Source organism: Pocillopora verrucosa, chromosome 12 (assembly GCF_036669915.1).
Source record: "Pocillopora verrucosa isolate sample1 chromosome 12, ASM3666991v2, whole genome shotgun sequence".
NCBI classification, from domain to species: Eukaryota; Metazoa; Cnidaria; class Anthozoa; order Scleractinia; family Pocilloporidae; genus Pocillopora; species Pocillopora verrucosa.
In genome coordinates this window covers 12,093,626-12,121,407 of record NC_089323.1, presented here as the reverse complement: position 1 = coordinate 12,121,407, position 27,782 = coordinate 12,093,626, and the positions used below count along the sequence as shown (strand labels likewise).

The following is a 27,782-nucleotide window of genomic DNA, read 5'->3' as shown; positions in this document are numbered from 1 at the left end:
CTTTATGGAGTGATGGTTTTTCAGCATAAATTGAATTACTTGCATGCATTCCATGTTTACGATACAGCATTGGTTTTTTTTAGAGGTGTTTTTTTTTATGTAAACATAAAGCATGTGTTTGGATACAGCTATTGGGATCTCTCGGCCCAAATCCCTCTTAAAAGTGGTTTGGGGCCTCCTAGGAACTTAGGTTGTGGGGATGATAATATGTATGCTAAAATATCAGCCTGCTTATTGGTTTGAGAACACCTTAATTGATCGCAAACAATGCAGAAAGTTGAAACTGAGTGCAGTAGGTTGAAATTACTCTAAATAGATTGGCAGGAAAGTTGCGAAGGCTCAACAGAACAAAATGGCGAACAGGTTAGGAGAAAGTAATAACGACTTAATCATGAACAAACACATCCAAGAGAGCACATATAACTGGCTTAAAGTCTGGAAGTCTTGGTATTGTGTTGTTTGATATGCCAGCAATTTATTGCGCTGTCAGTAAGGCAATAGGAACTTGCTTTAAGGAGTGATGGTGTATTTAACCTAAATCGAATTACTTGCGTACATTCCATGTTTACTATATGGAATCGGGTTTGTTTTTTTTTCGGAGGTGCTCTTTTTGATGTAATTATGAAGCATGTGTTTGGACACAGCTACTGGGATCTTCTCAGCATGATTAAGACGTTAGCTGCAAGACTTCCAGACACGGTTACGACAGAAGTATTGAAACACAGGAACCGGAGTCCCTGAACAAAATTCTCTCGGAGTTACCACAATGGTTCATACGAAGGATGGGAATTAAATTGCGGGCGTGATAGCATTCGTGTTCTAGTTAATGCAAATTCTAACTGACAAAGTATTTATCACCCAATTTCTCCTGACAGAAGGGTTAAAAGCTCGAAGTAAATACTAACGGAAAAAACCCCGCAAGCAAGCTAGGTGTCCGTATCTCGAATGTATCGATTAATCGACGGGCCCGAAGCCAAATGTAAATTTAGGAATGAATACTGAAATCAAAATACCATGTTATTTGAATTATAGTGGATTGCTCTAAGAAAGTGGCCGCTTGATGGATACCCCAGGCAACGAAAAGTTATATCGAAATTATACTGTTAACAAATTGCGAGGATGAAATGTCTCTTATCAGACTTTGGATCTTAATAGCACCGTACCCTGCACGAGGTAAGAGGTTTCTTTGGCACTATGCTATTAACACTTCTCCGGTCTCCTTTACCTCCAGCGAATAGCAGAAAAAGAGTTTTAAACCTTGATCTTACTTAATTTAATTTCAAAGCAAAAGCGGAGGACGAGGTTTTATCATACAATGGAATGGATTATTCGGACCATTTTCTAGACCAAAATTCCGTCACAACCGCGGAAAGTTTTATCTCAGAGAAGGCTTAAAATTTGATGATTTTTTTCTTTTACTATTTTAAGAATAACATGGCCGACAAACTAATCCAACATAAGCCGAAGGCGAATATTAAGTGACCCTAAACGTCTTGTTGTTAGTTGGGTGGAACTTCTGCAAATCGTATGTACTGCACATCCTATTTCGTAATAAACCGGGCGGACCCTGCGCACGCTTTGCTAGTTATGGCGGAGCTCTCAGTGCGCGCAGCATAGCCTTATACTTATAAAAATAGTAATGACAGCAACCCATCAGCCGAAAACTTAGGTATGACCGCACATCCGTACGTACAATGTACTACTTTTGACATACGCCGCCAGTTGCATTTGCGGGCTACTGGAAACACGATGAATGGAGGGGATTTCGTAAGTAGAAGCGAAATGGAGAAGGTAATGCGCAGGCATTAAAGAAAAATTTGTGATAAATGATCGGCGAAAAAAGCTGCTTGTTTGTGTTTCATTGGGGAAAAGGAAACTGGAAAAATGGAAATAGACACTCTGTCTACTGCCCTAAAATTTGAAGTCAGATGTGACACGGTTGTTGTAATGAGACCTAGCCGGACCTGCACCTGTCGACGGCTGAAGTACGAATATTGGTTCAGTCCCAAAAGAACTGAAAGTGTACACGGTAAAGGGTTTACGAATCTACGCTGAAATTTTGTAAATTCACTTTTAAATCGACATCTTCCCCGGCGTTGCTGTTCTGACCTCTTAAGGTCTCTATTAGCGTTTAGGCACGCGCGTTTCTTCGCTCGTGGAATAGTATGAGGCCTTAAGCAACGCGATCTTGCGAGAGGTCCGCAGAGGGTCTAGCGCTGATTATTAGAGCCAGACCCTCCGTAACCCTCTCCCCAACTCGTCTCAGTCTTCACGCGTGCAGAGAGACGCGCGTCCTGTATTTTAGCAAACCAACATCCACAAACCAAACGACAGTCGAAAATATTTATTTAGTGGAAGATAATTTCAGTAACAATAAAAATCAAACAGCAATAGAATTGTACATTAAATAATTCCAAGTCGTTAAGATAATTTATAGAATAAATCTCTTATGTACAAAAATCGATTCACGAACAATTTGCGCCTTTGGCGACCTCTGTTTTCATAGTATTGACAGCTCAACTACGCTCGAGATTAGGATGGAAATTTAACTTCAAACTTTGCTTTGTGGGTCTTTAAGACCACTCCCTAAAAAAGCAATTCAGGAAATGATTGCTATTCGAAACCCCTGTTAGATAATAAATCGGTTTTCACGACATAATAAATGTCGAGGTAAACCTAAAATAAAAACGATGAAACAGTAGAAAATCAAGTAATAACTATCCTGTCAACGAAAATAATTACTGTGAAAACCGAAACAAAAAAAAAAGGTGACGACGCTTACTACAACTACGGTACGATACTTCAAACCACTTTGCGCATTTAGAATAATATTTTAAGGGAATCAGGAATTGTTTTGATTTTTCGGTTTCACTGCATGTGACAACTCAGCGGTCAAACGTAAAGCATGTGCACGTGGTTCAATTTTGCGCTGCCGCGCATCAATTTCCCGCAAAAATGTTGAAAGAAAACATAAGAAACGACCGCTCTCAAGCACAACATGCATGAAAAAGCGAAACGTTTAGGGAAATTTGTAAAACAAAAAATTGGAAGGGAAAACTTGACACTTTCAAACACGAGGCTTATTAAATTACGGAAATTCTGTTGATTCAATACTTTGCTTTGAACTTTACCTAAAAAGCAATACGGTTTTAAAACACCGTGGATAACTGACTTGTGTCGCTGTTTGTTACTCCTGGAAGACAAATCGTTATGACTTAGCTATCCCTACTACTCTCTCTAGACTTTAACGGTCATCTCCTCCGTGTCAGGACAATTTGAATAATTTGTTCATAGTGCTTTTGAGAAAAATACAATGCAGTTGTCAATCAAGATCATATTTTCCATTTTGCTTTACAAAGTCTCTCACGTTCTGCTTTCACAAGACGCAGCGTGTGTTACGTGGTCGCTTTTCCTTTCGTTAAGGGGTCTTGATCAACTTGCATCCATTCTATGAGCCTTCCAAAAAGGGCTCCTAACTAAGGTTGTTTGTCAGATAAGAATCAGTATTTCCACTGCGTACATGGTTGTACTTGAGAGACCGTTGAGGTCCTAAAGTGGCTTGGTGTCGCAGAGAAGAGGTGCATTATCAGATGACGTATTCATGTCCCTTAACTCAGAGCCACTAGCCTCGCACTCGCTTTGGAAACTAAATTCGCTGTTTCTCCTGGTTGGAGAACGTGCACTAAGCTGAAAATTAGCACTGTTATCAGGAAGGAAGAACGCCAATAGAAGAGAAAGAATAACAGAGCCAGCGCCGAATAGAAACGGTGCTCCAGATACGATTGTCTGCGAAAAAAAATTATTACAGCAAGGTAAAAAAAGAATGATTTTCTCCTCTGATAGTACCTGCTTTACACATATCCCTATGGCGATGAAGAGGAAAATTTACTATACAACTGAGAACCTCTTCTATTCTTCATCATTTCTTTTGTTCAGGAGTGATACTATATGTATAATACTGTATTTACATGTCATGAGAAAAACGAAAACGGTTACTAACTAAATAAGCTCTTGTTTGTTCACCAAATTCTCCTTGTTCTCCATAGCAAATAAGTACAGTGTAAAAAATAAGCATTCTGATATTGTCAATACCTTGCCGTACGGGTCCTCCATAATGGTGTGATTACTTGCAGCAGTGATATCGACAGTTGGACCTTCCTCGTCTTCTAAATCCACATGAAACACGTAAAACACCAAGCCAAAAAGAGCAGGTCCTATGCCATTACACAAGCCTCTTATTCCTGTTATCATACCTTGAACCACACCTAGCATAGAAAAAAAAAAAAGAGAATAACTGGTTCAGATGTGTTGGTAACCTGTATTTAGCGGTCAGCCATGGGGAATGCGTAAAACAGGTTCCACAGGATGAGGGTGTTGTAAAACACGGGAAAAAAACGCTTGTTGACCACTTAATTAACCACTTGATGTACAAAAACTCGCGCAAAATACCACCAACATTGATTTCGGGAGAAAAACATGGGTTACTTAAAAATACTTAAAAGCTTGTTCTTTTTTTTATTTGAGTGGTTCCACTTTAAATGACAGTTTAGTACTGGTACCACTTGATAAAGGTGAATAAAGATGAAAATTGCAGTGTTTAAAGGGTAAGAATTTCGGCACTTTTACAACTGACCGCTTAATACGGTGCCACGACGGTTGATTGACAAATGATCCAGAGGTATCTAAGGTATCTATCTCTCCTTTTTTTTAGCGCGCCTTCGTGTTTAATACAGGCTCGACTGTATTATCCAACAGAATACGGGGCGATGTGAATCAAAACGACAGTGAACTCTTTTGTAAGTGGACATCCTCGGGAATTGGAAAAAGCGTCTGCTAATAGAACTGTCCGACTACGAGGATTTCTTCCCATAAGCGGACACAAAGAAAATTAGGGTGGATGTCCGCTGACACCGAGTATCATGTAACAAACTTGCTTTAAATGTCAAATGAATGGGCAGCTCGCTTTCCCGCCGACAAAAGCAGATTTGACAAAACTTCCCCGCTGTTCTTTTGCTTTGTCAAAGGCCATAATTTTCCTTCCTGGAAGTTGCCTTGAATTTTTCCGTGTCGTTTCCTGATAAACCTAAAATTTCTCCCACCAGACTAAAACGACAGTTAAGAGTTGTAAATCTTCAATTTTAATAGACTCTTTCCAGACCTTGGACAATTTTATTCTCAGACCGTTACCTGACCTTGAATCCATGAAAGACGGTTATTAAAACAAAGGTCAATGAGAACTTAGCCAATGGAGCCAATGATAACTAGTGTTTAGAACATGGAAAAGATCTCGTGCGCGGGAAATCACGGACATCTCAGTAACGACTGCTTTAAGTCTTGCTCTGATTGGCTGAGAGGTTAGAGCGAAATTTCCGTGACCACTCACTAAGCGGAATGCAATTCTGGACCACTTTTCAAGGCTCTATTCGTTAGGAAACCAGTGGACTTACCTTGCTGATCAGCTTCAGCGTTACAGGACACCAGGGCACTCATGGATGGATATGTTATCATCGATATTGACGCCAGGGATCCAGCTGCCCACATCATCCTACAGACACAAAGAAGACGAGAAAGAATTCAAGTGGATGCGTCAACATTTCAGTTTAATCAAAATTACAACAAATTGGGTATCACCAGCCCGATTTGAGCCTTAATAAAACAGTTTACGATTCATACTTGTAAAAGGACAGTGTAGCGACGTGCCTGTGTCATTGGACAGTACGCGTTCTTTGCGCGCACCGTTGTTGCGCATTTTTCCGAGTTACATGAAGAAAGATGGTAAGTTTTAAGCTCGGTAAAGGAAGAGAAAAAGATGTTTTTCGTCTAGTCACAAGCGTGGGACAAAGAAAAAATTCTGAGTCCCATGAGGAATCGAACCTCAGACCTTAGGATTCCGCGCTTCGATGCTCTATCACTGAGCCACAGACTATCCCGTATTACTTTGGAAACTCAAATGAAAATTGTAGCAACTTACCAAAACTGAGTTCCGAGACCATACCAAGATAACTGAAGAATTTCAAATATTAAACCAATAAGAACGCAATTCTTCAATCCTATAGTTTTCTTGAGACATGTAAGGACTACAGTCTGAAGACAGAACAAAACAAAAGAATCTGTAAACATAATTTATCAAAAACATAGGTTAAAATTCTGAATTCAAATTCGCCTACGGGACAGGCGTATTTCTTTCCGCTTTTTTTATGCGTTCTTTAGGAAAACAAAGGCACGCGCGAGGCTCTCGTACGTGACTCGCAGTTCACGCTCTCGTCACACTTCCCTCGGACTCCCCTAAAAAAAACCCCAAAAGTGGCGCTTACCCGCAGGCCAAATTAACCACATTTTCTTTTATCTGTGCAGCGAGCATTTCAACGATTATTGGTCATTAAAATAAGCAAGAAATAACGGAGAGGTTACATGTTAATCACTTCTGGGAGTTAAGGGGCTTAGTGTTGTATGCTTCAAAGACGCTATAACCTGAGATCAACCGCAACAACACATTTTAATATCCTTACCTGGGAGATAACTGATAATACACCTAACACTGCTATAAATGTAGCCACATCGTCTGAAGTAAATTTTATAACCTAGCAGAAGACCACAAGAAGAAAAAAACTTGAAAAAAATGTTTTGTAGAAGAATACTTATGTTGTAGATTAATTTAACCCCATTTAAAAGATTTTAAGATGAATGCTCCCAACTGATGATCAAACAATTATTTGTGCGCTAGCCCACAAAATCAGGAGTTGAATCAAGTTGATAAAAATCTTAATTCTCGTTACCTGTCTGTTCAAATGTGTATTAAAGACGTTAAGAGAATTTCAAGCTGTGTATAAGTCACAGGAGAATTCTCCAGCTTCCAAAAGTATTCCCTTTTAACGGAAAAGGGTGTCCACATATGGGAAATTTTAACCGTCTGTTTTTTTTTTTGAATGGTCTGTTGTTATAGTTTGCATGTTCAAAAAAGCTTTCATTTGAGAATGACTTACTTGCTTGAGATACAGAAACATACAAGAATACTGGCCAGCTTCAGGTAGATATGACAGGAACACTGTAATACACATCAACAGAACTATAGGATCCTGGCCAACTTTGCGTAAAGACTGCAATGGAAACAAACAAAACAACACACAATTACTTGCTAGTCTGAGGAACAGATTCAAGTGACTTTCTAATACTTCCTTTTCAACCCTTTCACCCCTAAGAGTGATTAGCATCTAATTTTTCCCTACAATATCACCACTGAATCACACATTAACGTCAAGAGAATAAGGAAATGATCACTTTAACTAAAGGAGCTCTTGATTAATAAACAAATTCTCCTTGTCAGCACCTTACGATTGTATGGAAAATAGTATGGAGAATATGCATACTGATGTTGGAGTGTGAAGGGTTAAAGCTTGTCGTGCTCGTCACAAACAATGTGAATTTGAATTGAAGATAGCAACATTTGGTGGCACTCCTAAACCCTTAATCCCCAAAAGATCTACATCACATTTCTCCTCACAACACCAGCTAAAAATCACTGGTAAAAGTCAGGAGAATCAAGATTTCAAGTGATCTACAAATTGAGATTGACTGATTTTTTCACACTTTGTCACAACTGATGCAGCAATATGAAAATATATGGAAACCAGTAAGGTGAATTTTTATGTTGACCAGAGTTAGAAAGTACATGTAAATAGAACGTGTTGAAAAGGTTGCTGTTTTCACTCACTGCAAAAGGATCAGCCTGTTCCCAAGAGATTGGTGCTCCCCAAGATGCTGGCCTCACCCGTTCAGGGAGAGACTCGGGAACAGCAACTAAAATAAACAGCAGATCTGAAGCAGCCACAAAAGTAGCTAGCGCTACAACAGCCCTGTCATCATATATTCTACCAAGATATGCTCCCAGTGCTGGACTTATGATTAGACTTGCTGCAAATGTAGCAGAAACCTGGGGGCAAAACAGAAGAATTTTACAACTTACAATAACATAAATGGGTTTACTACATACTAGTATATGACTGCATTTAGTCATAAAGTTGGGTCTGTTGTTCCATATGTCAGTGGTTGGAGAGGTGCCAGACATAACAGGAGGAATTAGGTGAAAGGACTTTGTTCCTACAGGTGCTGTGGGTAGTGAATAGCTTCCAGAATCAACAGTAAGAAAGAGTAGGGGGGGGGGGGGGGGTGACAAGGTGACACCTCACAAGGTGGTGTCTAAGAATAAGAATAGACCCTCCCCCCCCTTCAATAATTTAACCTATGAATTAATCCATCAGGTTAAGCTTTACTGATAAGTAAATCTTACCAGTCCATAAGCAGTGCTTCTATCACCTTCATCAGTACAATCAGCTACATAGGCAAATGCTATTGAAAAGGTGACTGCAAACATCCCAGAAACTGAGATCATAGCAAAGAACCACCTGAAAAACAAAGTATACTTTCAGGAAAAGATGAAATACCCACCTTTATGAAGCTTTAGGGCAAATAGGAGCTGCTTAATGGTTATCACAGTTGAACAGTCCTGTAGTAAGCTGTCACCCACAGAAAATGGTGGGGTAACCCTTTAATATAGGTTGACTACTAAATACAGGTTCCACAGAATAGAATTTAACCACAAAAACACCACCTTGTTTTTCTTTTTTTGTAATGTTGCAACTTTAACTTTCCTTCTTTTTTTTCTTCTTTCTCCTTTTTTTTTTCCCTGTGTATGCACCTAGTTTAATTTATTGTATGTATGCTGTAACCTTTTCCTCTACGTCAGTATATATCTAGTTGTATTAGTCTTGTATGTAATGAGTTGTGAAAAGAAATAAAGCCGTAATAAGGGGAAAAACCCACCATCTTGTCCTAACAGTCATAAGGAAAAAGATAATCGGCAATGCATTGTGGACATTTGAATTCAAAGTACTAAGATTGATTTCAGGAGAAAAGCATAGAGTCATAACTTACCATGGGTTAAATTGTAGAAGAGGGATAGGTATGCAAGTGAAGAAAACAGTTACAAGTAGAAAGGATTTACGTCCCCAAACATCCGAAAGGGCACCAATTAGTGGAGCACACAGAAAAGATAATATTCCCTGAAAAGAAATTGAAATTCCTCATTATTCTGTAAGTGAATTCATAGACTACAAGCAGTCCCTCTTTTACTGTAAAATCTGTCACAGAAGTCAACGAAATTCAGTGAAAAAAGCTAGCCTCAATTTTTTTAAACTTATTTATTCATTTCAACTCGTGAAACACATTCCACCAATAAGGAGAGGGAGTATTTGTTGTCTAGCTTTTACATTTATTGAAATCTTGGCAGCATTGAAATGAGTACACGTGTCTTAACAGACTTACACTGAGCACTTAATATTTACATGAGAAAATCACAACGATCTTTAGCAACTTTAACATTGCATATGCATGTAAAAAATATTCTTCTGTACCTTAACTCCCTGAATTAATCCATTCATTAGAAATGTGTGTTGCTGGAATGTGTTGTGTAGGACCTGCCAGGAAAACAAAACCTTTACTTAGAAAAGTCATAAAATGTATTTCTTTACCGAGCTCAAAACTTACAAACTTTCTCATTCTTTTTTTGAACATAACGCTATCTACATTGCAGATCTTAGCAATATGCAGGAGTTATGTCATACATGAACTTTTTAATGGGCCTCCCTCATCATAGAGTCTCTGTGGCTCAGTGGTAGAGCATTGGAGAGCGGAATCCCAAGGTCTGAGGTTCAATTCCTCATGGGGACTCAGAAATTTTTCTTTGTCCCACACTAGTGATGAGACAAAAAACATACTTCTGATATAGTACTGTTTCCAAACTGATAATTTATCAATGCAGCTTGTCAACCCTTTCATTCTTAACATCTCTGTCATAATTCTCCTTACTGTGCCCCCTCCAATTCTCTTGAATTTGGTTTGGAGAATTAAGTTTGGATCAATTAATAATCCCCCAGCTGATGTTTTTCTTTTCTGTTTCAGTAACCCAATTTGAAATCAAAAGCAAACTTCAACTGTGCTTGGTTAGCTCATGAACATTTCAGATTGCCACACTACTGTGCAGAGAGTCAAAGTTTCAAGCCCTAGACCAGACCAATGCCCAGAATTAAATTAAAGTAAAACATTTCATATACAGTATGTCCATGTGCCATATGAATTAAACATTGTAGAAGGTTCTCTACTAATAATGAAAATAGTGTTTATTTTAAGTACATGCTTTGTTTTTTTTCGAACATTCACCTCCACTTTGGTCAGATATTGCTTGCATAACCACACCAATACAAATGAACAATATCTACACTTACTGTTGCCTAGTGAACATGATAGAATAAAGTCCACAAAAACAAAAACAGATGCAATATCACAATTATGCAAGTGATCACAAAATGCAGTTGTTGTAAGTGACAGATATATAAAAGATGAAAAATAACATGATCAGGCTTAGACAACAGTTTGTGTCAGGATGGTGAGGTGGCAAGTCCTTTTGACAAGAAAGGTTTGATTTTGTCAGAATATTGTTGGTTTGACTGTCTAGGTTAGAGAGAAATTGCTGTATTTGGTTTACAATATCTGAACTCGGCTAACTTCCATAACAGTTCCAGCATATAAAAAATGTTTTTTAGCAGTGGGTAAGATGAGTTGAGTTGTAGGTGGCAGAGGCCAAAGGCCTCTGCCTTCTTGAGGAGTTGGGGGGCATGAAACTGAGAAAACTTTGAAAGTTTCTGCTTCAAATGGTGGTATCCGGTGCATTTGATGGTAAAAATATTTGTGCTTGTGTCTATTCATTGGAGAAAATTATCCCATTTAGTTCTTTGTTTTTTGCTTAAAGTGTAAAATGGTAGAGACTTCAAATTTGTTGTCAATGAATTTCAGTAGAAAGTACAGAGTAAGTAGCAGATATTTTATTGTAGGTGTCAAAATTGCTGGCTGTTGGCACATTTTGACTGGGCTGATGGTTTCTCCTCTCACTCATTGCACAGTACATGAATGTTGTACATGCAAGCTACAGCAGAATTGTAAATGGCACAATTCAGTAGATGTCATACACAGAGCAGTAAAGTTGTGATATGATGAAGTTTATTCAACCATTTCACTCCCAAGATCTCATTAATTTAGTAATTCTTCTAACTGTCTCCCATACAATTCTTATGATGTTACTTGAGGCTCAGAGAATTATTTTGGTGCTGGATCAACTTATAATTGCCTAGTTGATATTTTTCTTTATTCTCATCACTTGTCTGCTTGATGTTGTATTTAATGCTATAAGGAAAAATTCTGTCAAAGGGTCTGACACTCTGGCTTTGTTTCAATTAGGCTCTGATCTTTTCCATACATTCTATGTTTAATGGCTAGAACAATTTGGCTTGTTAAACCAGGTTGACATAATTAGGATTGGGGGTTTATGAATTATTGCATCACTGTTCCAAGGAAGACACAAAAAATGGTTCACCCTTTAAATTCCATGAGTTACCAAGACAGAATTTCTCCTTACAATGTTCATACTATATCAACCTGATGAGTGATGAGAATAAAGAAAAATATCAATTTGGAAATAATTAGTTGATCCAATACTAAATTCTCTGAACTAACACTATTAGAACTGTATGGTTGACAGTAAGGAGAATTATAAATTAGATCTGGGAGTTAAAGGTTAACCCTTTAACTCCTAAGAGCAAATAATATGTACTGTAAGTTATCCCCATAATATCCATACATCATGTAACAAATGGGAAAACTCAAACTTATCAAGTAGATGGTGTTTTCTTGATCTTACGCTAAATTTTTGTAACTAACTTAAAAGGAAATGTGTAGCAGCTAGAAGGGAGAATTAACAATCAGATCTTGTGGTTAAAAGGTTAAGGCACCATGTTCACTCAGGATGTGGTTTTACACACTTTCCACTTTACCCTTCAGTAGGATGGCCAAGTTGACAAAATAATTTCTGCAATATTGTGATCAGATCAAAAGGTTTTCAAATTGCTAGAATTTGGATGTAAAGAGGAACAAAAAATCTCTACATGACAAATATCAAAATTTTCAGCCTCAATTTCCTTGTTAACAAATCACTTTTAGTTAGAGATTGTATATTGACTACCCAGACAAGAACTTATGGCAGAGGATAAAGGGTTGAACCTATGGAGAGGAGTGTAAAAAGAGGTAACACTTGTGTAGTTCATACAACTGTATTTATCCCTTTAGCTCCCAGAAGTGATTAACAAGTAACTTCTCCCTATAGTATCCATACATTATTGAGCAAATAGGTAATGAGAATACTCAAACTTAGACATGTAGAAGTTGTTATCTTGATCTATCACCAAATTCTTGTAACTAATTTACAAAGGAATTAGTTGAAGCAAGAGGGGAGAATTAACAATCAAATCTTGGGAGTTAAAGGGTTATATGATATGTTGAATTATACATGCACTTTGAGAGGTTCTTAGTTATATTTCTACTGGAAGACAGATGCATTGTTGACATCACCATTAACACCGTTTTTCTGTTTAATCATATTAAAAAGAAAGAGAGAGATTCTTCATTGTCATGGGTTTGTAAAATAATAAATCACAGTAGACATCAAAATGTAGTAAAAAGCATCAACGACACACTCAACTGTGCCTCATGCACCATTTGTTTTTTTTTCCTAACACATTTTGACACCATCAGTGATCCACATGTACATGTATTAATCAACAAACACAAGACAACATGAAATCTGACTTACCCCATACTTAAAAAGTTAGTTTTTCTTCAACCGATGAAAGTAAATCAAGGTTAGGAGCATGTAGAGTCTAATTTTGTTCTGTGTTTTACATTTCATGTCGTGAGTGTTGTGAAATGGGACAGATTCTTCCCCTAAACATGAGTATCTAGAGCAATGAAATAACTCTCACATAAAAACTTACTGTTAACATAGGTGATGTGAGAAGACCCCAGGCAAAAAATTCCAGGAAGATTACTACTGTGGCATGGTAAACACTTGGTTTTCCAAATCCCTGTAGAGACATTAAGATTTTCAGAATCACTTAATAACTTTATTTAAGTGTCAGTGATATGTAGCCAAGGATAAATTCTTCTAATTTGGGGAGACTAGAATAGGCTTGGAATTATAAAATTAAAAAATACCCAACCTGAATACAGATAAACTTTGACTATCTGGATTTTCCAATTATCTGGATCTTTCAATATTTGGACTATTAAGCCCAGTCCCCACAAGTTTGGATAATTAAAGTTTGACTGTATCATGATAAAATTAACAAATGCCCTTGTAAACATTACAATTAGAGGTTTGAATTTTACTATTTAAATCAGTGAAAACCTATAGTGTTGATATGAAGCCTGCATAATTTAGAGAATTGATGAAAATTACTGTCAAAACTATGTCCATAACACAAGGAGTACTAAAAATGCAAACACTAAATGAAATAAGCAGTCAAAAGAGATACACAGGAATTGATAATTCCTGTCAGATTCTAACTTTTATTCTTAACAAAGTAGATCTAAGCAATAACATAACGTGAGAGAAGGATAAAAAAAAGCCACCTCATTCATAAATTTTTCATCACAAACATAAAAATAAAGAGAATCGATTAACTTAACGATGTGAAATAACCACAGAACACAAAGGCAGAACAATTAAGACAATTTCTTTCCCACATCTTTCTTTGACGATAACACATTCATCAACACGAAGAGATCATGGTTACAAACGTTTGAAACACACTCGTAACCTTATGTTGTCTTACGAACGGAAGCTAGTTGACTAATTGCGCTTTTCCTAAAAAGTTTTAGAGGAAAATAAGATTTTGAAACATCGAAGAGCTAATAGTCAAGAATCACTAGCAAGTTACCATGACTTTAATGAAAGAACACAAGAATGCACCCTGAGCATAACATTAAGCCATTCTTTTGAACGATCTACAAGGAATAATTTTATAAGAAGAATAAGAGGCTAGTTTGCCTTTAGACACCGTGACGATACTTCTAAAATACTGCTGCGTAATGTGACAGAAATATGTTCAGATAAACGGCAAAGTTATGTATTTGTTTGCAAAAATGACACGATATAGTTAACATGTCCACACATATAACAAAAAGAGCCAATCGGTAATAGATCATAGTCGATCGCTTAACCCATTTCATATTCCTACTGCAGAAAACTCACCGAACCCGTCGGCCCTTCGCGGGAGTCTTTCGATCGCCATTTTCTAGTGCCCGTTGTAGGAAGAGAAACCAATCTCTTAAGACGCTTCTTTCCTATGATTACCTTATGCATCTAGGAAACATTTAGTGTTCACTATTTACGCTGACAAAACAAAAATCTCAGATGAATTATTGTTGATATTCGCTGTTCTCTATGAGGCCAGCTGCTCGTCTCACGCACCGGTGCATAAAATTTTATCAATAACCGCTCTCCAATAAGTTCCATGTGGGCTCAGTTTTACCAGTTTCCCTTGCGCACGTCCGTTTCCGAGCAGCTCTCAGCAGCGCGGGAACCAAACAAATGGTAGATATGGTAAATCTGACTTTGAATTGATTTTACATTTTTATCTCCAAAATGACTTCGTCCTCCTGCTGTTGGGTAAAGAAAACAATAAATGGACCTGTCCCAGCTCCAAGGTAAACTAATTTTACGGTTTTGGGGTGTTTCGATGTCTAAATTGCATTTGACGTGCAAACGGATCGAATTTAAATTCCTATGCAATTTTTTTTTATAGATTCGTTTTGATTTTTCTTAAGGCACTATCAGGCGTACTTAAACGGTATCGTGAACCATGATCTGAGATTTTGTATTCTGGATTATGTGCAATCACTTTAAGAATAATAAGTTTGTTTCATATTATCTTCCTGAGCTCAGTAGCATTTAATTTTAAAATATTATAGTATCGTAGTTTTACGGCGAAGTTTTAAAATACTTAAAAATATTTCAAACGAATTGATCCACGGCACCATCAGTGAGTCTGCAGGGCGAGTGTAATTTCTAGTCCTTGAAAAAATTTACAGGTGCATCCTGCACGAGAATAATCATTGTTTATTAATAATATATTCTGGGTCTTCTGTATCATGGCAAAAATATTATTTTTTTATTATTACTTTTGTTATAATAATAATTATTATTATTACTATTATTATTATTATCATTTGTTGTAGTAGCAGTAGCAGTAGCAGTAGCAGTAGCAGTAGCAGTAGTAGACTAGTAGTAGTATTAGTACATCAAGTAGAGTGAAGATTGCATGACAACAGTCTCATAGCTGTGGGCTAAGATAATTGTTGGTGACCATCATGAGGTTGGCCCTACTGCCCACAAAAGTTCAAGAGCAAAGGGAAAAACTCTGAACATTTGGGAAATATTTTTGAGAAAAAAAATATGTTGGCTGTTATAAAATAGTTTTATTCTATAGAGACATTTTGAGTCTGATCTTTTTTATTTGCTGACAAGTCATTAGTTTTCAGTATTTTATCTTTTTCCTCTTTTCTTAAGTTCAAGATTTACAAGAAAATATGTAATGTAAATAATATTATGTATACTGGTAATGATACAAATAAAAATGGTAAAATCCAAACCCTACATACTCAAAAAAAAGGTCTTAAAGGTATATAATACTAAAAAGACCTTTTTTTAGCAAGAATCTTTATGAAGGATTTGATTTTAAAAATGTTTTAGTGTAATTTTTATATAAAAAAAATGTTATTACAATTGTTCTTGTTATTTACATGGTGGCCAATTGTGCTGCATTCTTTTTGTTATTTTGATGTTGTACCTTTTTCACCCTTGAACTCTCAAGATCTGATTGCTTCAGTCTACAAATTTTCCTATAAATTAGTGAGGAGAATTGTGTTAGATCAAGATAACAACTTCTACCTGATAAGTTTGAGTTTTCTCAGTACCTGTTTGCTGGATGATGTATGGATATTATAGGGAGAAGTTACTTATATTAAAGTTCACACAGCAACCAGGTGGACAATCAGACATAGTTTGATGCTACTCTGGTTTGCACATTTTAATGAATGTAACCAAAGATTACTGAATTGTAACTTCTTTGGTTACATTCATTAAATCTGCAAACCAGAGTAGCATCAAACTATGTCTGAGAAGTTACTTGCTAATCTCTTCTGGTTGTTAAAGAGTTAGATGTTTGAAATGCAAATTGAATGCTTCCTTTTTCATTTTAAAATTATTGTTGTAAAAGTGATACTCATCATCTGATAGAAAAATCAAAAAGGAGTTCATCAAGAGGGTTAAAATTGTGTGTTTCTCAGGCAGGGTCATGCAGCAGCGGTTGTTGACAAGAAGGCATACATCTTTGGTGGTAGCAGTGGGAGTTGGTTTGGTGGCGAACACAGTGAATCCACCAGTGACCCTGTTTACTTGAATGACCTGTTTGTTATTAAAAGTAAGTTGCTGTACAAAGTCTGTTCATAGAACCCATCATCAGTTATATTATACCACAAAATGCTTGAAAGGGTTTTCTGCAATGAAAAGCAAGTGCCTTTAATAACACAAGAATATAGGACTCTCAGACTCACTATTGGGGGTTTTTTAATATCTGGATGAAACTATTGTTCAGTAACGGAATTCTTTAAGGGTGCTCATAAAGCCTTATCTGTTGCCATGGCAACAGGACAGCTGGCTGCTTAGAGAAGCAGAAATCTGTCAAAAAAATAGTGCACTAAGTTGAAATTGAGATTTTCTAAATTACTGGGGAAGATTTTGGATGAAAGAGTCAACATTTCTTATTCTTAATTAAAGTTTAAATTTTATTTTGCAAATAAACACATTCAGCTTTTGAAAACATACAGGCCCTGCAATGTTCATTTGATTTGTGGCCACCCTTGTTGTTTATAACTTTTGCTAGATAATTTCACCAGAGGATTTTGCTTGGGATTCATTTGTTTGGATCCATTCTCCCTCAGCTTAAATAGCCTTGAGCCTCCTTAAACTTTTCATTATCCAGGATTTCATTAATAGGAAATGCCTGATACCTTTTTTTCATTATTAGTTGGAATACAGGTCACCTGGGAAAGATTGCAACAACTGGGAGATATTCCTTGTGTAAGGGATGGACACACTTTGAGGTACACAAAAGGAAGCTTTGTTCAAACAGACAAATTTATGAAATGATAAAGGAGACTTATGACCACAGTTCTTCATTATGGGAACATAATAGACCTTGAAAATAGCTTATTTAAGTTCCAAAAGAAAAAAAAACACTGGGCATGTAGTCTGTATATGTTACATTAAATGCATTCACACCTGAAATGCCCCAAACTGCTTGTGCCTAATGTTAAAGTATCAATTATTTATAATTAAAAGTGATGTTCAAGTATCATCTTTCGCAGAAATATTTCAGTGACTTAAGGGGTACTAGAAAGGGGTAATCTGGTGCATCTACAACAAAATGTTCACACTGGGCAAAATGGCATCTGTGCCGCTGACTCTTCGTGAAGTTCACAAATTTATTTTCCTTGTTCATTATACCAAAGATCTCATTTGAGAATGTTATTAAATTTTCAGTGCTGTTGGTACTGTTCTCTATCTTTTTGGTGGATCAAATTATCCAGAATCTGATGAATGTTTAGATGGGTTGTATGCCTATGATATTGGTTAGTATAAATTATGGCATTACTAAATGTAAGCCATTGCTAATGTTAATTACTGTTGAAGTATAATAATTTTTAGGTCAAGTTAAAATTTGATAGAACTTGTTTGACTGTAGAGGAGATGTAGTAGCATAATAATTGGTGTGCTGGACTCCTTCTGAGGGTTCAGGGTTTGAGACTGGCATGGGTAGGGTCAATGGGATGAGTTCTTGGGCAAACTCTTACGTTCACAGTGCCTCTCTCTCCCAAGGGGTAGCCTTGCCATTGACTAAAATCTCATCCAGGAGGGAGTAGTAATTTACTTCTAGACGCTTCATGCCAAGGAAACTGGAAGAAGCCCTAGCTGAATAGGCCACTTACCGGTAGCTAGACCACATTGTTAGACCACAGTGCTGTATATGAAAGTTTAGAAATGAGGGTTGGATTAATTCTTGGCGATCAAGAGGATCACAATGGCTGCTTAAAATTTTCTGGGTCTCTGTCAAATATTTTGGGCCTACCAAAAAGAAAAAAAAAATCCCTCATATTGATGAGCACTACATGAGGTAGTTAGTGAGCTAAACAATGTAATTGCAACTCTTTCTTTTTTTTTCCTTTTTTAATCTGTTGGTCACCAACAGATTCACTTGCTCCGGCAACCAAAATGGTCATGGCATGGAGTGCTGATGTGGAGAGAAGGTTGAAGGGTTAAAATAAGAGTAGCCTATAATGATTGTTGTATTTTTCTTCATTATTTTACAGGGACATTATCTTGGGAGTTGTGTCCAACTCAAGGACGTCAACCCAAAGCCTTAGGACACACAACTGCAGTAGTAGGAGACACATTGTATATATTTGGAGGAATATATCATGGGACTGCCACAAATACTCTCTATATGCTGAACACAGGTGTACTTACGTTAAAGAAATGTAATCTCTACTTTTGTAGTTGATTTACAGAATCTTATTTTAGGATATAAACCCCTTTAAGTGGCTGGTATGTTGAATGATAATGTCCATGGCTGAGAGATTGTCCAAAGAATGAATATTTGGCTTAGAAGCGAAAAATTTGGGGGTAAATTGTGAAATTTGAGAACAATCTGGCAGCCAAGGTATTGTGCTATGCCTTTGCATACTAGATAAGCATGCTTGCCATTGTTACTCCCTAGATGGAAGGTTCCTTGTTCATATTGTAATTATATGCAGTTCGTGCTTCAAAATAGAATTATTTATTTGTGAGAGTGCAAGAATTAGACTGTTGAGTTGCTGAATAAACTTCACTCTTAAAAGGAAAGCTTGTTTTGTCTGAATACTTCTTCATGTTTGGAGCAAGGAAAGCCCCACATGAGGAAACACAAGAACATTATCAGCATTAAAAATATGCCATTGCTATCTGTTGTTCCAACTTGGTTTTTTTTGCCAAAGGGAATTTAACATGGACTCCTCTAAAAGCATCTGGAAACCCTCCCTCACCCAGGTATTCATTCTTGTAATTGCAGGAATACATGAGTTAAAATTATCTTTTTGTGGTATACTATCTCACTGTTTTAGTGCATACTAAAACAAATATTTACCTCAGTGTACAGAGGAGTATGTTAACCTTGCCCCCTCACGGCTTGGTTATTTTCCACTAGTAGCTACCTTCACTTCTATTAATTGTTGTCAATTTTACTGTCAATAATTGTTGTAACTAGACAAGACTTTGAGTAGTACAGTATTTTGTGGAATAAGCACTGATTTAAATTTTAGCTAGAGGAAAGGGGGGTTTAAATCATGGGTAGGGCACTTAATCATAGGGGTGCGTATTAATTAGGTTTCTTGATTCTCCTGTGGTTGAAGCTTCAAGAGTTATAAATAAAGTGGCAAGAGAAACAGGGTTTCCTTATATCCCTGACCATTTAGGAAAGTGAGGAAGGAGTGTTTGGGGGGGGGGGGGGGAAGTGCTTATTTGAGAGGAGCAGTTGTTTGACATTATGGCCAAGGGGGTGGGCATTGATTTGGGGAGGGGGCTTATTAAACTATAATGTTTATTTAAGGACACGCATAAATGTAAGTTTAATTACAAGACACTTTTGACTGGTGATTTGTTGTTTCAGATGTGATCATGCTTGCACTGTGGCTGGTGAGAAGTTTTACATTATGGGAGGGACTGGGGGAAAGAAGCTGTGGTACAATGATTTACATGTCTTTGATACAGGTATGGAAGAAATTGGTTAATATAGTGTTTAGTGTTGCAAACTTTTTCATTTCAATTTTTTCTCAATTCCCAAACAAAAGTAATTCGTTATTTCTCCAAATAGTGAAGAAATCCAGCCAAAGTAGACAAATGTTCTAAGTACATCTCTTGATTTTGTTTGCTTTGTAAAGAAGTACCCAGCGGGTCAAAAACTTTTTCCTTTTTCTTCACAAAGAAGGTGAACCATTTCAAAAATGTACTGATGCCAAACACTTTGGGAAAGAACCACTTAATGTCACCAACATCAGAATCCCTCCTGTGTTATAAATCTAACACACCATTCAAAGTTAAACAAAGGGTAAAACGAAAGACTGCTTCATACATACTAATAAGCTTCTTTCAAGTGTGTTTTTTGAGTGCATTTGAAAAAATTGCATGCATGTGCATGCTTGTTTTAATACAGTTTTCATGTGCAGTTAGGGCCAAGTATTTCTGAGCTGTACTGTATATATGTTTGATTTTACTCTGCAGTGACACTGAGATGGGAGGCTGTTAATGTACAGGGTCATAAACCACACACAAGGAGTCTTCACACCTTGTGCGCACATCATAGCAAGGTATTGTATGAAACACCCTTAAAACAGCAGTGAGTGTCTTAAAAAACATAAAGTGGTGTTAAATACTTAAGTTGACTTGATGCTGATGTACCATAGGTTTCTAGTTATGTTTTGGATTGGCAAGAGGAACCATGATGTGGGCATTAGAGGAGTTCTTATTACAGAGGCATGAAGAATTTTGTGAAATGAGCAATGATAATGCTCAACACTTGTACTCCATTGGAAAGACTGTACATTTCTGGTTCAGATTTCCCACCCCCAGTGCACAGATGACAGTCAAATGCCTGTGGGAATGCCTGTGGGTCTGTGGGTTTCCCTGAGGAGGGGGGAGGAGGTTAAAGCTTCGAATTGATTGGCGCATTACAAGGTTGAATAAGCGTGAATTAAGTTATCATGATTTGAAACAAGATTTTCCATTTGTCATCAGTTATGTGTGAATTTTGGACCAGTTTTAATTCTCATCCAAATTAATGAGAACAAGAAAAGGAAATGCCCTAGTTTGGGGGAGGGGGGGGGGTTACTCATGTCTGCCTGTAAAAAGGGATGGGAGAGTAGGGTTTCAGAACAAATGCATATTTTATTTCCATTTCTATTTGTTACAGGTACATTGACACTTGATATTTCTTTCTTTTTTAATGATAACTGAATTATATTTATTTAAAAGGCATTGAATATATAGATATATCACGATTTGTACATATTTTCAATGGTGCCCCTAATTTTTCATATTTTTTCCATCTTCTTCTACAGGACATTTATTTATTTGGGGGTTCAAACGATGTGGCAAAAGTTACAACACCGTTTGATGACATATACAAGCTTAGTTTGAGTGAGTAAACAGCTTGTTTCTTCATTATCCTTTTTTTGTCAAGACAACTTAACTGTAAGCACTGGAATATGGGCCACACACTCAAAAAAGTTACATCCGAGTTCGGAAACTCAAATTTTGGGAAAAAAACATTAAAAATAAATCGAAAAAATCACTTCAAGGTTTCCGCACAGCCCCCTACTATGGTGAAACAAAGGCGTAGTGCCAAAGGTATTATTTTGTTGTCGATATTGTTTTGTTTCTCTGAGAAGTGTTTGCACAGTGGAGTATAGGGAGGGCAAAATCTTATGGAAATATCAAGCAGAGTCTTGAGAAAGTTGCTCTGTACTAGTTGCTTCATTGAACGTACACCAGAGTAAAATCATTTACCATTAAAACGGAGAATACTTTGAATCCTTCTTTATTATTTTAATATAAGTGGTGTGGTGTTGGCTTGGTATATTCTGATGACGCAGCCATCCTGATTTGCATATTACGGTTATTTAGTATTATCAACTGAGTCGATAACGTAAATTGGCCACCGTAAGGAGTTTCAAAGCTGACGTCTCGAGCGTTAGCCCTTTGTCAGAGCGAAAGATTGAAAGACCCTTCCCTCAGACTGAGGGCTAACGCTCGAAACGTCAGTTGTGAAACTCTTTAGGGTGGTCAATTTACGTTATCGACTCAGTTGATAATACTAAATTACTAAGTGATACTCTCCCACCGACGCAGCGCCACAGTTTCTTTAAAAACCGACCCCCTTTATTGATTTTCGTCTTGCTTGGTTTCTCACTCTACTCTCCATCTAGCATGTAATATATTGCATGAAGTGCAGCCAATCAGATTGCAGCATTCTGTGATAGAGCGTCGGTAGATTTATGCTAAGAATCGTTAGTCTTTGCAGACAAATATCCAAACATATTTTTAGGTGAAATGGGGAGCTGTTGTTTTGTTATTTATACCTGGGTACGTTATCCCGTTTCAGCTAAACTGAAATGGAAGAAACTTCAATGCTCCGGTGAAGGACCTGACAGAAGACACGGGCATACTGCTGTGATGATTTACGGACAGGTAAAGCTTAAATACTTAACCTCGTGTTTGTCAAAGAAGCTAAAAAAAAGGTTTGTGCCCCATCAAGAAAGAAAGGTTTCACGCAGATCATTGATATTGATTTATTCTCTTTCTCTTCCTTTTCTAGCTCATAATTTTCGGCGGAATGGATGACCAGAAGGATTTTGATGATGTTTGCATATTGCAGACACGTGCTGCCTTGAAGCACCTCCCCCAAGAAATGACAGGCAAGTTACTAAATTAATTCAGTTAAAAACACAGGAATGTTTCTTTCGGGATGGGAGTGGTTTTGCAACTTGTCTGCAGAACGCTCAGTCCTTTGTTTTTAGCTGTGCGTAGTCTTCTCTCCTCCTGTAAGACTGGAAAAATACGGAAAACATTTAAAGAACACAGAGAAAAATATATTTTTAAACATTCTGGCAGTTATTCTCTACTCCAATGTAAAGCTGACTGTTCTTATTTGAATTTTTTTAGAAACAGACGTACTGTCGTCATCTCTGTCCAGGTTTGTTTATTAATACTATCATGATGATGATGATGATGATAATGATTATTATTATTATTGCTGTTGTTATTTTCAAAACAAACAATCTTCTCAAGAGATTTAAGGATTCGTAATCGTTACGCAATGCAGATTTATCTTGAACGGGTTGATGTTCCAGCCATAGTTAGCACAGTACACTCATGCGAAGGAGATGTATTGATGCTTTAAACGATAACCGAAACTGGACTTGATTCTTTGCTTTCCTTGAGAATCAAAGCTCTGCACCCTATAGGACCGCCTTAGATCAGCCCTGCCCTCAAGAACCTTATTAAGAAACGCCTAAGAGCTCGCAATCCAGGCGATCATACTGGGTTTAGACTCCTGCGAAATCGTATCAATCAAACGCACGTAATGTCGATCGGACTGCAATAAACGCCGGGTATCTGAAGGAGTGCTCCCCGACTGAGTGGTGGAAGGAAATAAAGCGACTTGGTGGTGTCACTAACTCCTCTGGAGCAGGGAACAATGTGAGGAAGGCTGTCCGTCACCTTGAGGGTGTTCGCGATATATCGCCCACCGACTTTGCTAATCGTGTCAACGGAGCCTTTTTGACTGCAACAGAAGGGTTTTTTCGCTCACCCACAATCCCCGCCATTCAAAACACTCTGGTTTGTTTGCGATAGATTGCGTGAGATTTCGAGCTCTTTGTTTTGACCTAAAGACGAACGACACAATTATCACACATTTTCGACAGACTCTCACAAGGAACACGCACTTTTTTGTACATGTGAGCTCATGGTCACGTGAGCAGTGAGACATAAAACAACAACTCAAAAGCTCGTTAAGGGAGTGGGGAATGGGGAGTGACTAAATTAGTATGTACTGATATCTTTTTCAGTGGCGGTAGTGATATGTTAGGCCCCCTGACATCTTACGATTTGTCGATACAAGTTCCTGCACCGTACAGACCTGTTATTCCTGCTGTTACCGAGGTAAGGATTCAATACAGAATTTCTCCTGACAATACTGTACCAATACTATTTCAAGAATACAAGTGATAAGAATAAAGAAAAATATCAGTTAGGGGGTTATGAGTTGATCCAATACCAAATTCTCCGAACTGATATAAGAACTGTATGGGAGACAGTAAGGAGAATTACCAATGAGATCTTGGGAGTGAAAGGGTTAATGTGATATCCCAAGGTCAACCATGGAGGAAGAACAAAAAAAATTAAAAACATTAACGGAACACTTATATTATTTCATGAAAATGTTTATCTCCTCTCAAGTCCCAAACACAAACACGACGTTATGTTAATGATGCAGCTTTCTTCGTGTCTGCAAAAAAAAAACACACACACACAAAAATTATGGACCTTCACTGCAAGTCTAGTCGCCAATTTTTTTTCTTCTTCCTCTATTGCCCCACTTCTTTCTGTATAGGACTCCTGTATACTTATATTTTTGAAATGTACAAACATTGACAAGGCCAGGCCATAATACCGGGAGCTATGCTCTCTACCCTTTGCACGGAGTGCGTGGGTCCTTTAATGACCCTTGCTAACCAGTACAGATAGGGAAGATGCGGGAGACGGAACCTACGGTTTACTGTTCTTATCGGAGAAGACTACTGTTAAAATGACCAATATCATTTGCAGATGTCATAGCAAAGGCATCATATTCTACTAAGTTATTTTAAGACCCTGAGTGCTGGTCCGATCTTGGGCTTGAACCCTTGACCGGCTGCAAAGCAGTCTGGGACTCTTCAACACGAGCCACTGAACGAAGCGCGGTTATCCACTTGCCATGGCGACCAAAACATTTGCAACTTGGAGTGCTGCCTCGCTGAGCAGGGTCTGTTACAGAACTCCAAAACTGATTGTGTATTTTATTGAATGTGTAGCCTGCTAAACCCCCTGAGTTTGATGATGTGAAAGCGTCGTTCACCAAACGAGTTGAAGAGATTTTTGAAGATCTTTCAAACAAGTATGCGGAGGTTCAAACGTAAGTCTTTGTGTGTGTTTTTTTGTGTACCTGCTTTTTGTTGTTAAGGTTTGTTTTGAGGACTAAACTTTTTCTGTAGGCTGCGAAAAGTGTAATCCGTTTGTAATAGTATACTAATGCAAACATTTTCGCACGGTTAACGGCTTTGAGCACCGCAGTTGATCCCTGGTAGTGTAGGGAGATTAAATTGATAAGAAACAATTAAAAATTGAAATTTTGGTTCTAAGGAATTCATTTTAAAAATTATATCAGTAAATAGGATACTTGAATGATGACTCGTACAATCTGGTACAGGTAAACACTCCTGAACTTTCCAAAGATATAACTGCATTTAGTATTTCCGACTTTGAGAAATCTATTTGTGCTTTAGTTGTGTTGTTGGTGTACTGAGCTCACGCAAATCCATAGTTTGTGTGGTTGATGAAATTGATGCACATAGCGCGGTTGTGGTAGATCTTGTAGAAAGTGCATATGGAACTACTGTGTGCGATATAGTAAGTGTTTTTGCGGTGGTTGGCATGATTAATGAAATTGACGCACTTGGTGTAGTTTCTTGATGTTGCGGTAATTTGGCCATTTGAAGCTGCTGCTGGATTTGTTGTGCTTTGCGTATTTAGTGTTGTTGCCTTATTTAATGCCCTTTTGGTGCAGTTTTGGCAGCTTGTGCGATTGGTGTTTCCGATCGTAAAACGTCAAACTTGAATGTAGAGTTGGTTTTGTTCGAAGTATATTCTTAAAACTTTCTCTGTGAGGCACACTAACGGATTCAGGTCTTGTTATTGAAGACTACCCCTCTGCGTCGCAAGAGTTTGTCTATCAAACACTCACAGCGCTGTAAAATTGATTCTTCATACACAGCACAACCTTTTTCATGCCTGTTTCGTGCGTCTTTTTCAGACAGAGGGAAGCGTTGAAGAACGCGGTGGAAGCTTTCCAAGAAGAAAGGACATCACATATTGAGTTGTATGAGAAACAACAGAAGGTAAAAGCTGACTTTATGGTATTATCATCATTTCTCGATACTTATTACCATACAGTTTATTATTATTATTATTATTATTATTATTATTATTATTATTATCATTATTATTATCATTATTATTATTAATTAGATGAATTTACGTTGTTTTCGTTCTGCTTAGGAAAGGTGCGGCTTAAATTGTGCGTCGATAAATTCGAAGCTTTAACATTTTTGCCCCCCTTCCTCCCCGGGGGGGGGGGGGACCTTGTTCAAATGCCCTAACAAAGTGCCGTATTTGATGGTCGATTTTCTAAAAGGCAAAATCAGCAGCCATGACTTTCCACTCATTAACCAAGCTTCAAGACATAGCCTTTAAAGACCTTTTCTTCTGAGCCACCAGCTCGCGAAATTGAACTCTCTTTACCTTTAAAGACTTTTATATTAAAAGGTAAACACATGTATTCCGCCGGAAGGATTTGACACTTCCAGTCCAAATCCCCCTAACCCCCGGTCACGGATGACGGTCAACTGCACTTGGGTTGCCTGAGGGGGGGAGGGGGGAGGAGCTTAAGATCTAAATAGATCAGCGTATTATGTTTATATACTCTTACTCAAAAGGAGCTGGAGGACATGATAAACAAACACAGAGTAGAAAATGAGGAATGGATAAACGCACGGAAACAAGAACTTGAGGAGGAAAGACATAGATTAGAATTGGAAAAGGTATTTTGTAAAATTGCTGATTTTAATTTTGATATCTTTTAACAGTTATTTACGTTGCACTTCGGATTTTTTTTAGCCTTCCAACACAACTTGAATTGGAATCTTTATTGACTTGCCGTTCATATTTTTATTTATTTTTGCTTACTTGAAACGAGGCTAAATGTAATTTAGGTTAGGTTAAGTCACAGCAGCGGTTTACTAAGCCGGTTAGGAGGGAGACTTTGCTATGTGCTTTCACTCGGTTTGCTTTGTTACTGTGTGTACAGTTATTTGTTCTTGTAATTATGGTGTGATTTCGCAGTTTTGTAGCGTTCCTCCTGTGTCCTTTTTTTGTAATGTACCACCTTGTACTGTATTTGCCACATCTAGAATACGTGTTGAACTATCGTTGGTTGTGCATTTTTTTTTTTTTCAAAGTCAGTTTACTGCTGTTGATTTTCGTAGTGTTGATTGCTTGTTTTTCATGTACTGAAATCAGTTTCAATGTTCTTTTAACAGAGTCAATTGGTTGAAGAAAGGGAAAGACTTCGAAAGGAAAAGCTAGAATTTGGCGAAAAAATTGAAGCTATCGAAAAGCTCGGTGGTGGAGCCAACCATCTATTGAATGGAGTTAGCTAAACACAGAATCATTCAATAATACATTGGAGCACTATTCGACTGACTGTCGTAAAACCGAAACCATAATAATCACAACGACCAATCAGAAGAAAGGAAAATACCTTAAAGAGCCAATGAGAACTCAGAGTACAACCGACAAAACTTTCTAACGCGCGGGAAAACGCGGGCGACGAAGTCGTGACTGGTATCAGTTTTGCTTTTGATTGGTTGAGAGAATGGCGCAAATTTGCGGGACCAATCAAAACGAATAAAAAAAACGACAACAACAAACAATCACGGATCACTTTCCGACCCTTGATTGGAATTTGCATCTAGACTATCAACGAAATTAACTAAGTAGAGAATTCCACCAAGTGAATCGAAACACCTCACAGAAAAGCACTTCAATGACGCTTTACATGTAATAAAGCACAAATATTTGTTTATAATGAGTAGTGTCCGTATTTCTTCAGCGGAGTATATTCTTTGCCCTACCCAAACATAATTCACCGGGGCGTTATTGCCAGTGAGATTTATAAACGGGACTACAGTTTATCCCCACCATTCCGGTCCTCATTAAAACAGTGATACCCCTCCTTGATTCATTTTGCCCTCTTAGTTACTTCCACCCCACCCCAGGGTGTTGTTAAGGAAGCCCCCCTGTCTCAGTGACTGAATCTTTTCTAGCGCAAGATACTCCACTGATCAGTCGCCATCGCCGAACGAATTCGAGCTCGCTGATACAAATTGCTAGACATCAATTAATGCAAGGTACGCACCCCTCCCCC

At 37.7% G+C, this 27,782-nt stretch overlaps 2 protein-coding genes across 2 annotated transcripts; one reads left to right on the top strand and one right to left on the bottom strand.

The window, feature by feature from the left end:
* Positions 1 to 2,335: 2,335 nt before the first annotated feature.
* On the bottom strand, positions 2,336 to 14,347 carry LOC131785110 (hippocampus abundant transcript 1 protein-like). Its single transcript, XM_059101955.2, has 12 exons — positions 14,138 to 14,347; positions 12,879 to 12,968; positions 9,411 to 9,473; positions 8,932 to 9,059; positions 8,288 to 8,402; positions 7,712 to 7,930; positions 6,984 to 7,097; positions 6,510 to 6,581; positions 5,972 to 6,084; positions 5,448 to 5,545; positions 4,093 to 4,265; positions 2,336 to 3,786 (listed from the first exon to the last, which is right to left on the bottom strand). The coding sequence occupies exons 1-12, from the start codon at positions 14,246 to 14,248 to the stop codon at positions 3,550 to 3,552; spliced, it is 1,533 nt and encodes a 510-aa protein (XP_058957938.1). The 5' UTR covers positions 14,249 to 14,347; the 3' UTR covers positions 2,336 to 3,549.
* A 95-nt stretch (positions 14,348 to 14,442) lies between these two features.
* On the top strand, positions 14,443 to 27,782 carry LOC131785109 (kelch domain-containing protein 3-like). Its single transcript, XM_059101954.2, has 17 exons — positions 14,443 to 14,592; positions 16,234 to 16,367; positions 16,974 to 17,049; positions 17,489 to 17,577; positions 18,316 to 18,462; positions 18,979 to 19,030; positions 19,650 to 19,750; positions 20,261 to 20,346; positions 21,097 to 21,175; positions 22,140 to 22,225; positions 22,353 to 22,452; positions 22,700 to 22,730; positions 23,608 to 23,701; positions 24,613 to 24,713; positions 25,611 to 25,695; positions 26,293 to 26,397; positions 26,896 to 27,782. The coding sequence occupies exons 1-17, from the start codon at positions 14,531 to 14,533 to the stop codon at positions 27,013 to 27,015; spliced, it is 1,548 nt and encodes a 515-aa protein (XP_058957937.2). The 5' UTR covers positions 14,443 to 14,530; the 3' UTR covers positions 27,016 to 27,782.